Source organism: Grampus griseus (assembly GCF_964374135.1).
Source record: "Grampus griseus genome assembly, chromosome: 2".
Classification (NCBI taxonomy): Eukaryota; Metazoa; Chordata; class Mammalia; order Artiodactyla; family Delphinidae; genus Grampus; species Grampus griseus.
In genome coordinates, this window is record NC_139018.1 from 87,572,709 (window position 1) to 87,585,812 (window position 13,104).

Consider the following 13,104-nt stretch of genomic DNA (forward strand, 5'->3'; position numbering starts at 1 on the left):
CGGCAATTTCTTGATATTAGCAAAAATATGTATCTATTATATAATACTGGAAAACATTTTACTATTTAAAAGCCTTTGTTACTAGTAACCTATAGTTGGAAATGTGGTTTAGTTCTTATTAAAAAAAATTTTTTTATCTTAAGGAAAAGCATATTTTTAAAATCTTAACTAGCATATATAGTTGTTTTGAGAGTTGAGCACCTTAGCCTTTGCCTAGCCAAAGAGATATAAATAAAATAGGCATCCAGAAGGCCTAAGTATTTAAGGTGTTTATTAGAGGATAAGTAGGCAAAAAAAGAGAAATTTTGAAACTGATTATGAGTAGTTTAGATTTGATATACAGAAACTGAAAAAGATTTTGCTAGATTTTTATGTTAGCAGTTGATGTCATGATAGCAAGTTTGGCCATATAATTTTTAATCCAATGTGGAGGTAAATAGAGAGGGAAAGATAAGAATTGGTGAGCATAAATGAGTAATTTTACAGAATTGGGTAAAGAAGAATGATCAAAATTTAGATAGGCTGTAGATGAAGAAAGTAGAATTAGCTATGATTCAATTATAAGAAAGAGAATACCTTTTTTAAAGATACTAAGGGAATACCTTGAATTGTGTACTCTGATATGCTATTAAAAGAAAATGTGGGTGGACCTAGAGTCTGTCATACAGAGTGAAGTAAGTCAGAAAGAGAAAAAAAAATACCATACGCTAACACATGTATATGGAATCGAAAAAAAAAATGGTTCTGATGAACCTAGTGGCAGGACAGATATAAAGATGCAGACGTAGAGAATGGACTTGAGGACATGGCGGGGTGGGGAAGCTGGGACAAAGTGAGCTTTGACATGTATACACTACCAAATGTAAAATAGATAGCTAGTGGGAAGCAGCTGCATAACACAGGGAGATCAGCTCGGTGCTTTGTGACCACCTAGAGGGGTGGGATAGGGAGGCTCAAGAGGGAGGGGATATGGGGATATATGTATACATATAGCTGATTCACTTTGTTATACTGCAGAAACTAACGCAACATTGTAAAGCAATTATACTACAATACGATGTTAAAAAAAGAAAAAGAAAATGAGGCATATCTAGAGTGTTTTTTGCTCTTTGCCTCCTCACAGTTTAACTTTAGGTTAAAAGAAACACTCCAGCTAATAAGATGTGGAATCACAAGGTATGAGCATTTGTGTTTCATTTTAATTCATCTTAAACACATTGAAAAATTTGGGGGGTAGTTACTAGCAGCTTTATTTTTTTAAGTGTTGTCACTTTCTACAAATGGAAGCCTTTTTTTTTTTTTATCCTTCAGGATTTGAGAAATATACATATTTGCACATACCTTACGTTGAATGATCCTTACCTTCTTTTCCTCATGAGAAAACAGGGCTTGGTAATCAAAGATGAGAAAGAAGTCTTGATTGACTGCTAATTTAGTTAAACAATGTTTATGTCTATGAAACATGTTCAACAGATACTGAAATATCCATTTTCTAAAATAAAATTCTTTATAAAAGGTTTAAGAATAAGGAGCTATATATAAATAGAAGATATATATTTTTAATAGTTAGATACTAAACTTCCATTGGCAAATTGTAAAAAAAAAAATTAAGAAAGTTTATATGTGGTTTACTTAACAGAAAGTTGGCAACTGCAGGACTCAGAACAGTGGTTGCCAAACATGCATATGCATCCTAATCACCTAAAAGGCTTATTGAAACATAGATTGCTGAGTTCCTCTCTACTCCTTGCTGAGTTTGAATGATAAGAAATGGAGCTGGAGGTTTTGCATTTCTAACTAGTAGTTCCCAGATGATGCTGATGCTGCTTGCTGTTCTAGCAGCCACACGTGAGAACAAGTGACTTAGAAAATTCTATCCCAGATTGCTATGCCACACACAATAATATATTATAAATATAAAATTCCATGTATGAATGGGTGCTTTAATAAATGTTTTTGGTGAGCATGAATACATAAAATTATCAATTGAAATGTCGTAATATCTTGGTTCATTCAATATGTCCTTTTTATTTTAAGGATGAAACACTAGTACACTGTAGTTTAAATGAGCTAGAAGATGCAGCACTTACTTTTCCAGTCCTTTTCCAAGATGTCATTTATCAGGTAATTAAAACTTTTTAACTTGAGTTTTGGCCTGTTAGATATTTTGAACCAAGAAATCTTCTGTAAATTTTTTTTTTTTGGTGAAATTTAATGTGTTTATTCCTAATGGATTTCATCTGTATTTTAATGATTTAGTAACACAAAGTAGCATCATGCTAAATAAATAACTACATAAAACAACATAAATGTTACCAAAAAAATGTGAACTTTTTTTACCCATTGCTCTCTGCTAGTTTCATAACCTGTTTGCCAGCAGGTGGAGGCAGGAACACTGACATCTTAGGTCCCCGAGAGCTTGCCAGGTTAACACTTGGCGTTGTTGTTGTTGTTTTTCCAAAACCCAATTAATAGGAAGAAACCTTATTCCTTGTTGGTCATTTTTATTGCCTTTTGTAGTAATATGGTGTGTAGGTTGCAGTGTAGTAGATCTACTTTATTTTAATCACAGAATTCCAGGACACTCTTCTAGTTACTGCTTTACTTAAAAAATTAGAGTATAAGTATTTCTTCCTCCTCTGTGTCGATGGACAGGTAACAGTGCAAAATACAAATACCATTTACATTTCACTGCAGATTATGTGTGTTGACCATAGGTTTTACTTTATGTTTCAGATTTTCCTATTATATAATTTGAATTAATATATGTGAATACACTTCAAAAACTACGACGTGCCTTTCTGTTCATGGAGGTTGTTATTGAACTAGCATTACCTTCTTATAAACCAGTTGTTGAAGGATTGGGAAAGGGTCAAAAACTTTGTTGTTTGTCAGGTGGAAGCCAACCCAAGGATTAACTAAATAAAGTCACAGAACATTTACCATGTGAACAATGAAAAGGTGTTTATGGTTGTTTATGTGCTCTTAATAGGCAGTTAGAATATGTGTATAGTTTTCTTGGCACATGATAGTTATTATAGCTCGGAAATCATAAAATTTTAGAGTTAAATAGTTTGTGGTTCAGGATCTACTTTACCTACGTTATCTTGTAATCAGTCATAAGAGGATTTAAGCAGTTATTGTCAGTTCTGGTTTAACCTAGAAAGGTACTGTAGGTATGGTAATATCTGGATACTATCAATATATTTATTTCCCTTTTATGTAAACTGATTTTAGTTCTGATATAGATCAGAGGATGAGCAAAATATACATAAAAATGAGGGATTTTAGGGTTTTGAATTCCTTTTTAACTGTATATTATTTGTTTAAGGTAAATCTTTTTCTTAAGACATTTTCTGCCAAATAGGTTGTTCTTGTTTAGTGTAATTCAAGGACAGGAGTCTTGTGGCAAATATAAATAGCATGGCAATATGTTCTCTCTTTTTAGCTTGATAACCTTGTTTTTATGTTCAAAATTGCCCTTAAAAACAATGGCTTTCAGGCTTTTGAATTTGGAAAAGAAAACTGTTACTGAAAACTATAAATAATTATTTTGATGTGATTTCTTAAGCTTCCAGATTTGAAATTTATTTCTGATAGATGGTTTTGGTCTGTTTACATAATTTTTAGTAGTGAAATAAGAAACTTGGAGAGTAGATGAGTTTGATTTCCCTTTCATGAGTGTATTTCTTTTCAGTGTGACCATAAAATTGAATTTTTTTCTTATTGCTTCCACCATTTCTTCTTTAGTTCTCTTCTTTATAAAATTCTTACTGTTTCCTGTGGATCCAGACAGTTGTCTTATTTTGAATAAAAGGCTCCTAGCAGTGCATATGACTAATATAAAAAAAACTTCATATGTACTGCATCTACCTCTGTGGAATTCAAAGAATTCTTTTTCTTATATATCTGAGTTATACTTTCTGAAACAGGAAAATTAAATGAGCTAACCTAAATCAGGAGCAATGAGCAGGAAGTTTGAATCTTAAAAATTATAGAGATGATTGTATTTTAAAATGATTTAGTTACTACATCATGTACAGAGTTTAGTTCCCTTTCAGTAAGTTTTGAGGATGTCCATAGTTAATACTGGATTTCTAGTTTTGGCATAGCCATTCTGTCTGCTTTTTAAAAAATAACTTTGAAGAAATCTTGGGTTAGGGTTCCCCCAGTTTTCAGACCAGCAAGCTCCCTTTAAACAGGGAATGATGTCTTTTAAACTTTCAGTGGTGTTGTCTCCATCTACTGGCAAAGAAGAAATATACACAAGGGTCTGGGATGATCTAAGAGATTTTGGAGAAACCACATTATTAGGTAAGATGTAACTTACATGTTTAACCACTACAGTATAATGTGGCCCACTTAAAGGTAGAAACCTGTAAAATACTGTATATACTCTTAAAAAAATAATTTGTTGAGATGAAATTCACAACATAAAATTAACCATTTTTAAGGGGGAACAGTTTCATGGCATTTATATACTCTTGAATATGTCAATTCCATAACATTTATGTATATACTCTTAAAAATAAAATGGTAATGTTAAGATAGGATCAAATTCTTCATCTGATTCAAAGCTAGATAAATTTCCTCTTGGAACTTTTGTTACTTTTGCTTTTTGTTTATGGTAAGTTTGTTATAGTAGAACCATATCTAATGTTAATTCTATTTGTTACTCTCTTTCTTTCAAAACAATTTAAAATATAAGTTGTCTTACGTATCTTTTGATAATGGTCTGTATCAGGGGTTGGCAAACTTTTTCCTTTAAAGGGCCAGTTGTTAATATTTTAGGTTTTGCAGTCTGTGTTACAACTACTTTTTCTGCCATTGTAGCATGAAAGTAGTCCTAAACAATACATAATGAATAAGCAATGACTGTGTCCCATTAAAACTTTATTTACAGAAATAAGTGATGATCTGGATTTGGCCCAAAGGCCATAGTTTGCTGACCCTTGGTCTAATAATTATGAGAGTATATGCAATAAATTTACATATTCAAATTATAAGTGGAAGTAAGTAATCAAATGTTCATCAAAATTCTTGTTAATATATAGAGAGATTTAAAATTAGGTCCACTGTAACCTGGTTATGGGCTTTCTTAGGTTTATTCAGATGAAAGTTTGAGGGAAATTTAAGGTGGTCACTACTCACGTTTAAAGATTGCCTTACTTCATGATAACACACTCTTCTTTTGATTGATAAGTAGGACTCAACCTAGTTAATGCAAGACTTAGAATATATGAGGATGTAGATTATTCAAGCCTCAATTAGTACCTTGAATGTATTTGAATTTCCATTTCTCTAGGAGATAAACCTAAAAGATCCAACTCAAATTAAAATTTTGATATATGTTACCACTGACACTATACAGATAGACAGATCGTAGTTTGTGTATATGGAGAAAAAGTCATTTGAAAGAAGAACTGGGTTTTTAAAGTGAGGGTGTGGCATTCACAAAGGCAAAGTATATGGATTTTTGTTTGAATGGGTCTTTTCCTCTCCCTTAATTGGTAGTTTTTCCATGAATTGTTTTACAGTTAGATATTGGGAAACGTATTTATTCATAGAATGGTACAAATGCATTTGATATCTGGAAAAACAAGTGCGTGATCAGTTCCAATGCACATGTTTTAATTTTTATATTTAGCTTATATTGACACATTGTCAGGAAATCCATCTCGTGGTGTTACTCAGTTAAGAGGTCTCCACTGTATTTAGTTTCTGTTCCTGCAGATCCACCAATTCAAGACTCTAGGTCATCTCACTCCCTCTTCCATCCAGAAGATGACTTCTATCCACAAGCAGGACTGAATCAAAAGACAGATTTTTCACTTAGCTCTTGAGCTGAACCACCTCCTCAATGACCTTCCTCTGTCTCCATCAAGAACTGGAGCTCAGTTTTTTGAAGATGTAATAGAGCTACTCAGCCCAAACGTGGCTAATTGAAGACAAAAAGAAGATGCCTCATATGTTTCACTACAGTGCAACCAAACGTAACTGTGTTGTCCAACTCCTCATTCTGTAAAGTATGGCAGGGGCATCTGATTTTTGACTCTGTTCACCAATAAGACTTTAGCCAGTCAGTGGCTTTCTGAAGATCAGTAAAATCAACAAACTTTGGGTCAGCTGTCCAGAAATCAGATTGTGGTAAGCACTCAAGGAGAGATAGGATCCTGTAGGGAGCTACTTGCTAAAGGATGCTTTGTTTTAATAGTAGAGGTTGCCTTTATGGGAAAAGTTGGGGGGAGAGGTGGGTGGGAAGCCCCATGTTAGCAGAGCTCAGCCTCTTCCTCATTATTATAGTTTGTTTTCTTGGGAAACTTACAACATAGGATAATTTTCATAAGGATCTCAAATATTTTATACCACAGAAAAATAGAAGTAGAGGGTCAGTGGCATCTATCTCTTTTCCACAGTCTAGGAAGAAAAGTCAGCATTATTTTTGCTTCACGAAGAAAAAAGCAATCGTTTAAATGAAGAGTTTTGTTAGTAAACACCTAATGAAGTTTTTCCTCCCCTCAAGCTCTGGCTTAAATTGATACTAAATAAGAGGCATTTTGTTTTGACATTCATAAAGCATAATTTTATTGTACAAAAGTAGAATGTAGGGCTTCCCTGGTGGCGCAGTGGTTGAGAGTCCGCCTGCCGATGCAGGGGACAGGGGTTCGTGCCCTGGTCTGGGAGGATCCCACGTGCCGCGGAGCGGCTGGGCCCGTGAGCCATGGCCGCTGAGCCTGCGTGTCCGGAGCCTCTGCTCCTCAGCGGGAGAGGCCACAACGGTGAGAGGCCCGCGTACCGCAAAAAAAAAAAAATAGTAGTATGTATTTTGTTCCTTAAAACATCTGGGGTCATCGACACAGTATTGAGGATAAAAGTAATATTTTATATCTGGTAGGGAAGAATATTTTGATAACTAATTGTGAGTCAATATTTTAAATAATTTTAAAGTAATTTTTCCATCCTTATAGCTAGTCATTGGCACTAATTTTTTCATCATGGTTTGTATTCTTTATAAATGTATCTTCAAATTAGAAGAAGTTCATTTAAAAATACAGAAAATTCTTGTTCAGTAACTAAAAATATTTTGCAAATATAGGAGATGTGACAGTTGATTACTAAGCATATTAAATTGGAGGCTTCAAAATTTAGAATTTGTTTTTAAAGGCAACATTTGTGGGGTTTTTTTTTTTTTGCTCTTAAAATGAGTAAACTTGACTTTAAGATAAACACATTAATATTTTATATATATGCACAAATATGTGTACATACATATTTAAATTCAAAAATTATATATGTATATTGTATATATATTATATATGTATGTAAATGGCCATGACTTGAAGTATGCTTCGTTGCTAATTTTTAATATACCTTCTGTATGAATACATTAAGCACTTTATCCTTTTGGGACTCCATAAGAAAATATCTTTTCAAATTTATTTCTATTTAATACACTGTAAGGTTTTGCAGAAGGTTTTAGTTTGGGGGTTTTGTTTGTTTTTATTTTTATTGGTTCTGATGTTTTAGTATTTACCTATTCATCCTCAGATTGATCCACCTACAAATACTATCCCCAGCAGCCTCTTATTGGAACTGTGTGAAGCAAAAGGTGACTTGTAAAATCACCCAATGGGTTATGAAGTTGAGGCCTCCACAAGGCCTATCTGAGCAACCCTCTTTCTATGGAGAAGGTTTGGGTTTTGTCTCTATGATCTGGTATTGATGCTAAGACAATGTTAACTAAGTTAAATAGTTAAGTAATCAGTTGACTTACTTTACGTCTTCTAAAAATATAGATATGGCTTTCTCTTTGAGTTGAGGTTGCCCAGTTCTGCCCCCATAAAATCCTACTCATTCCAGCTATTCTCCTTATGGCTGATTACTTTTAAATAATAAAGTGGATAGTAATAATAGCTATTAGGAGTCTCAGTGTGCTGGCACTGTTCTAGGTGCTTTATATGTATTAACTTATTTAATAAACAACACTATATAGGTACTGTTATTATATGCATTTTATAGATAAAGAAACAGAAGTGTGCAGAAGGGTTAAAAAAAATGGTAGAGCCCCTTGTATACCTGTGGTATCTGCTAATACCTGTAGCATCTCTTCTTCACATTGTTCAGTGTTGTTAGTTTTCTACTGTTTTAACTTATTACTGCTGATTAAATAGATAGCATCCACCAATCATCTTTTTATTTAAAGGTACCTACTCTTAAGTAGGTGAATACCACCAAATTTATCTTTTTGTTTTCCTTCCTGCAACAGTGTAGCAATAAGTTCAAAGGATTTCATGGAAAAACTATTAAAGATACTTCTTTTTGAATATGTTAGGGTCATATTATGTGTGCTTAAAACCATTTAGAAATATTTTTCCTAAAAAGATCCACATGTAAGAAATTTTTTTTCAATTTTGCCCACAAATTGAAATTGCTTATCTTTTGGATGTTTTCTCCCCCTACCCCCCTTTTTTGGTTGTGCTCATAAAGTTACCTAGATAACTTAGATAATGGTTTGGTAAACTAATAGTCAGAAATTCGTGTATATAACTTGACATTGCATATTTAGACATGAATTTGACTTTAGGCAGACTGTCAGAAAATATTTATAATTAATTTATAACTGGCTTGCTATTTTAATGACTATTAAATCTAGTTCCATTAACCATTTATTGCCTGTTAGGATCATCTTACATGCACAGTTATAGGACATCCTCTTGTACTAAAGAAAGTACAGGCTGACTGTCAGATGTTGTTCAAATCAAGTAGTGTTAGTGTACTGTTAATGTAATATTATTTTTCTATAATATATTTATCATTTTTCTATATAAAATTTAAGTTTTGGTAAAATCAGCCCACAATATATTATACAAGATTAGTTCCATTATCACTATTTTGCAGACATTATTCTAGTAGATTTTGTTTTAAAAGTTTACATCATGAACATATAATGAAGTAAGTGAGGGAGATTAAGAGGTACAAACTTCCAGTTACAAAATAGAGTCACGAGCATGAAATGTACAAAAATTTTACATAATAAACATTTCATAACATGAACATCTTTGGGTAGTAGGCAGTCTTATTTAAGACATGTTTTGGGTATGGTATTTTTGTATAACAGTTGTTCATTATTATAGTATTATGCATTATTTTAAAACTGACTTTTTCAAAATATATTTGGTTTAGTGATAGATTAAAACTATGTGTTGTGTAGATAGAATAATTGCTGTATATTTGGAGGAATATATGTATACCAGCCTGAAATGAAACGTATGGCCTAGTCTTACATTTGAGAGACTATATCATTTTGAAGAATTGCAGGTTTGAAGAAGGATGGTTTCTGAAGTACTAAGTAGTAGAAGAATGTAGAAAATAGGAAGTAGGCAGCTTGGGACAGGAATCTTTGTTACGAGAAGGTTAGGAGAAGAAAAATGGAGTTAAGAGCATCTGTGGAATAGATTTTGAAGCATTTGGAAGCATGTCTATGTGTGTATCTGTATGTTTGTATATCTCTGACCTAATACAATAAGTGATCGTAGTCTCACTGTATTATACATACCTTAAAATTGTTCTTATTTCCTACTGGACAGTGCTTAGTGCTTCTTAACTTCTATATATTTCTGCTTTAATATATCCATCCAAATGAGTTAGACCTTGTTGGCCTTATGTCTCTATTTCTTTTTTTATTATAAATTTTTTGTTTTATTTATTTATTTTGGCTGTGTTGTGTCTTTGTTGCTGCACGCGTGCTTTCTCTAGTTGCAGCGAGTGGGGGCTACTCTTTGTTGCGGTGCATGGGCTTCTCATAGTGGTGGCTTCTCTTGTTGCGGAGCATGTGCTCTAGGCACGCGGGCTTCAGTAGCTGTAGCACGCGGGCTCAGTAGTTGTGGCATACGGGCTCTAGAGCACAAGCTCAGTAGTTGTGGCGCGCGGGCTTAGTTGCTCCACAGCATGTGTGATCTTCTCGGACCAGGGCTTGAACCCGTGTCCCCTGCATTGGCAGGCAGATTCTTAACCACTGCATCACCAGGGAAGCCCTATGTCTCTATTTCTATTTTTCTTTCTGAGATTTTACCTTTTCAGCACATGGCAGAACCTCCTGTGGTCCCAGCCACATCCTAGCTTGCTGTTACTTTGTACCTTTCTACATTCCTTCCCCACCCCCACCCCCCGCTAACCATCTCAGTTTCTGCCTGTATCTTTTAATCCTGAAACACCTTCCTGTGTTTCAAATGGTGAATCTGTTCTGAGAATAGGAACATTTACAGTCAACAGTTATTCTGTTCTCATGGTAAGGAAACACTCTAGCATTATATTCCTCTATCTCAGTGCCACCTTTCATCCCCAGTGAACAGGTACATTATGAAAGTAATATCAAATTTTAAGATGTGTTTTATATTTAAGTATAGTCAAAGTAGTAGAATGCATAATGAAGTTATAGTTTTGACATAATCAGGAAGTCACTGTGTAAGAAGTTGGAAAATGTCACCTTTGTACAGTGCTCCACTTATTATGCTTAGATAATACTGTTTAAATAGAAGTATTCCTTTACAGTGGAAGTGTTTTAGTGTTCAAAGGAGACAAATCCCAAATTGTAGAGGCCCTGCTTATTTTACTTTACAATATGGAGCGAGTGATAGCAGGGATATTGAAAGCAAATGAAAACATTTATACATACGCAAAAATGAAGTATTTTTGGTTATTAAATGCATTTAACTGATAAGCCTTCTTAGCAATAAACAGAAGGCTCTGATGGTTCATGGTTTATCATCCTCCATGAGATAAGGTAATTGAAAAAAAGTATTGGCCGAATTGTGGGGTTTTGTCAGTTAAGGTAGAAATGTATCTAAATCTATCAGTTACTTGGATTATCAAACAAATAAGGTGTGTTGAAAACTAAACCAAACTATACCAAATATTTCACAATGTAAATGTTAAAATTAATTAGAAGCACAACTCTAGTTAAAAATTTTATACCTCATCCTAAGTGATAGGGATTGGATACTAAGGATTTCGTCATATTTATTTGCTAGGGGTGGGGGTGTGTGGCTTACTTGGTTTTTGATTAGTCAAGATGCTGAGATAAACTGCCTAATAGGCTTAAAAATGAGTAAACCTTTATTATTCTAGCCTGTAGGCAGGGATAGAGTGATATTATTAGCATATTAATGTTTGAAATTGGTCTTCCACAAGTGATCAGTTCTTAAGGAAATTCAGTAGTTGTCCCTGTGTAGTATGTAGTCTTGCCTCTCTTTCTCTATTTTGTTTATATTGCTTAAGTTCAGGCAATTATATTTAATTTACTTAACAGACTTTTATCATGTACTTACTATATATTTGGCATTGTCTTACGCCCTTTGGGCTTCAGAACTTACAAAGACTGGTAGTACATAGTCCCTACCTCCTAATATCCTTTGCCTGATTTCCCTGTTCTGCCCTAAAACATTCCTAGAACTAGATTTTTATCATAAGGGCATTTTTGTTTAGATGTGTATTGACAACAAAATTAAATTCCATGAAGCCTAAATTTTGAATTTGTTGCCACCACAGCTTTTTAAAAAAAATCTGAATCAAGTGAATCTGGTGCATAGGCATTCTATAAGTATTTGTTGTTCATGTTTTTTGATGTTAATAATCACCTTTGAGTAGAGTACAAACTTTTCTTTTTATAAATTTTTGTCACAAAATAAATACAATTTAAAGGAGTCAAATTCTTTCGTAAATCAGTTTTAGTGGTTGCTCATGGCTTATATTTCTGTGCTTTTTGAATATTGAGTATATTACAAGAGCTACATTAAATGTAGGCAAAAAGAAGACAGAAATAAGAAAATAATGTATTTAAGTCAGTTCTTTGGGTACTGTAGTCTTTCCTGATATTGTCAGTTGATTTTGATAACTGGTGTATTTGACTGTTATATTTTCAATCTCAAGTAGCCCAGTAGCGCTAATTTAGATACCACATCTGAATCAGTAAGTATAGAACAAGATTGATTTCTGAAAAATTCCAGTTATTTAAACCCACCAATCCAGACATCTCTTTCTTGAACATTATTTACCTTAATAGAAATTTAAAATAAAGGTACTCTTAGCAGGTGATTGTTAAGAAGAAATTCTGAGTAATTATTGAGGAAGGTCATTGAGATAGGTCAGCTAGAGGTGGATATACAGCCTGCCTAATAATTGGATGGATGCTACCTGGCTGGAAGATGGAGCTGATTGGTGGATCAAAATCTCAGAGGGAAACCTGCCATTTTTAGTTTAAATGTTTATTAAAGTTATATTCCATGAAGTACTATTATATGCTGCTATTTAACTATTAAAAAGTGAAATGATCACCAACGATTATTATTACCCTACCAAAAGATTGTTTTAAGTACCTTTTGGTATATGTGAAATGTATTTGGTTGAGTGGTACTTAGTAAACTTTTGTATTACTTTAACATATGAACTTTTAAATTATATCCAAAGTTAGAACATATCTTATAAATAAGTTGTTCCTGTTTTATATGTTTGTTTGCTGAAGCCTATCTTTGTATTTTTTCAGGTTTACGTGAGATTAAGACCATTCTTCAGGGAATTCCTGGAAAGAATGTCTCAGATGTATGAGGTAAATATACTTAAGCTAATTATATAAGTATTTTTATTTTATTCAATATAGTACCCATATTTAGATCATGTATAATGATTACTTCTTTTCCCCTGAATTTGTAGATCATTCTTTTTACTGCTTCTAAGAAGGTGTATGCAGACAAGTTACTGAACATACTAGACCCTAAAAAGCAACTGGTCAGGTAAATTTAATTAAGAAATAGTGGAAATGTCTGTCACACTGATCTATGAAATTACTATGCTTCTACTTAATTTTGATAGCCATTTTCAGTTGGCTGCATATATAGAGATTTGTGTGTTAAATGGGGAAAATAAGTGAATTTTTTTTTAAGCCCCAGAAGTCTTTAAGAGTTCCTAATTATTTAACTCCAGACAGACGTTCTTTAAAGGATACAAAGATCAAATGTATTTATTCACTTGTACATCTGTATCCTCACTTCTTTTGGGATTGGGAGGAGGTTGGGGGTATGTGGAATTTTTCACTGTGTGCATGATGTT

General features: G+C 33.4%; 1 protein-coding gene across 1 annotated transcript in view; it reads left to right on the forward strand.

Moving 5' to 3' along the window:
• Positions 1–13,104, forward strand: part of CTDSPL2 (CTD small phosphatase like 2) — a 67,899-nt gene that overhangs the window by 47,613 nt on the left and 7,182 nt on the right. The window contains exons 8-10 of the mRNA XM_082681971.1: positions 2,038–2,124; positions 12,542–12,604; positions 12,709–12,788. Coding sequence (XP_082538097.1) covers positions 2,038–2,124; positions 12,542–12,604; positions 12,709–12,788 — 230 coding nt within the window. The remainder of the gene's footprint in view (positions 1–2,037; positions 2,125–12,541; positions 12,605–12,708; positions 12,789–13,104) is intronic.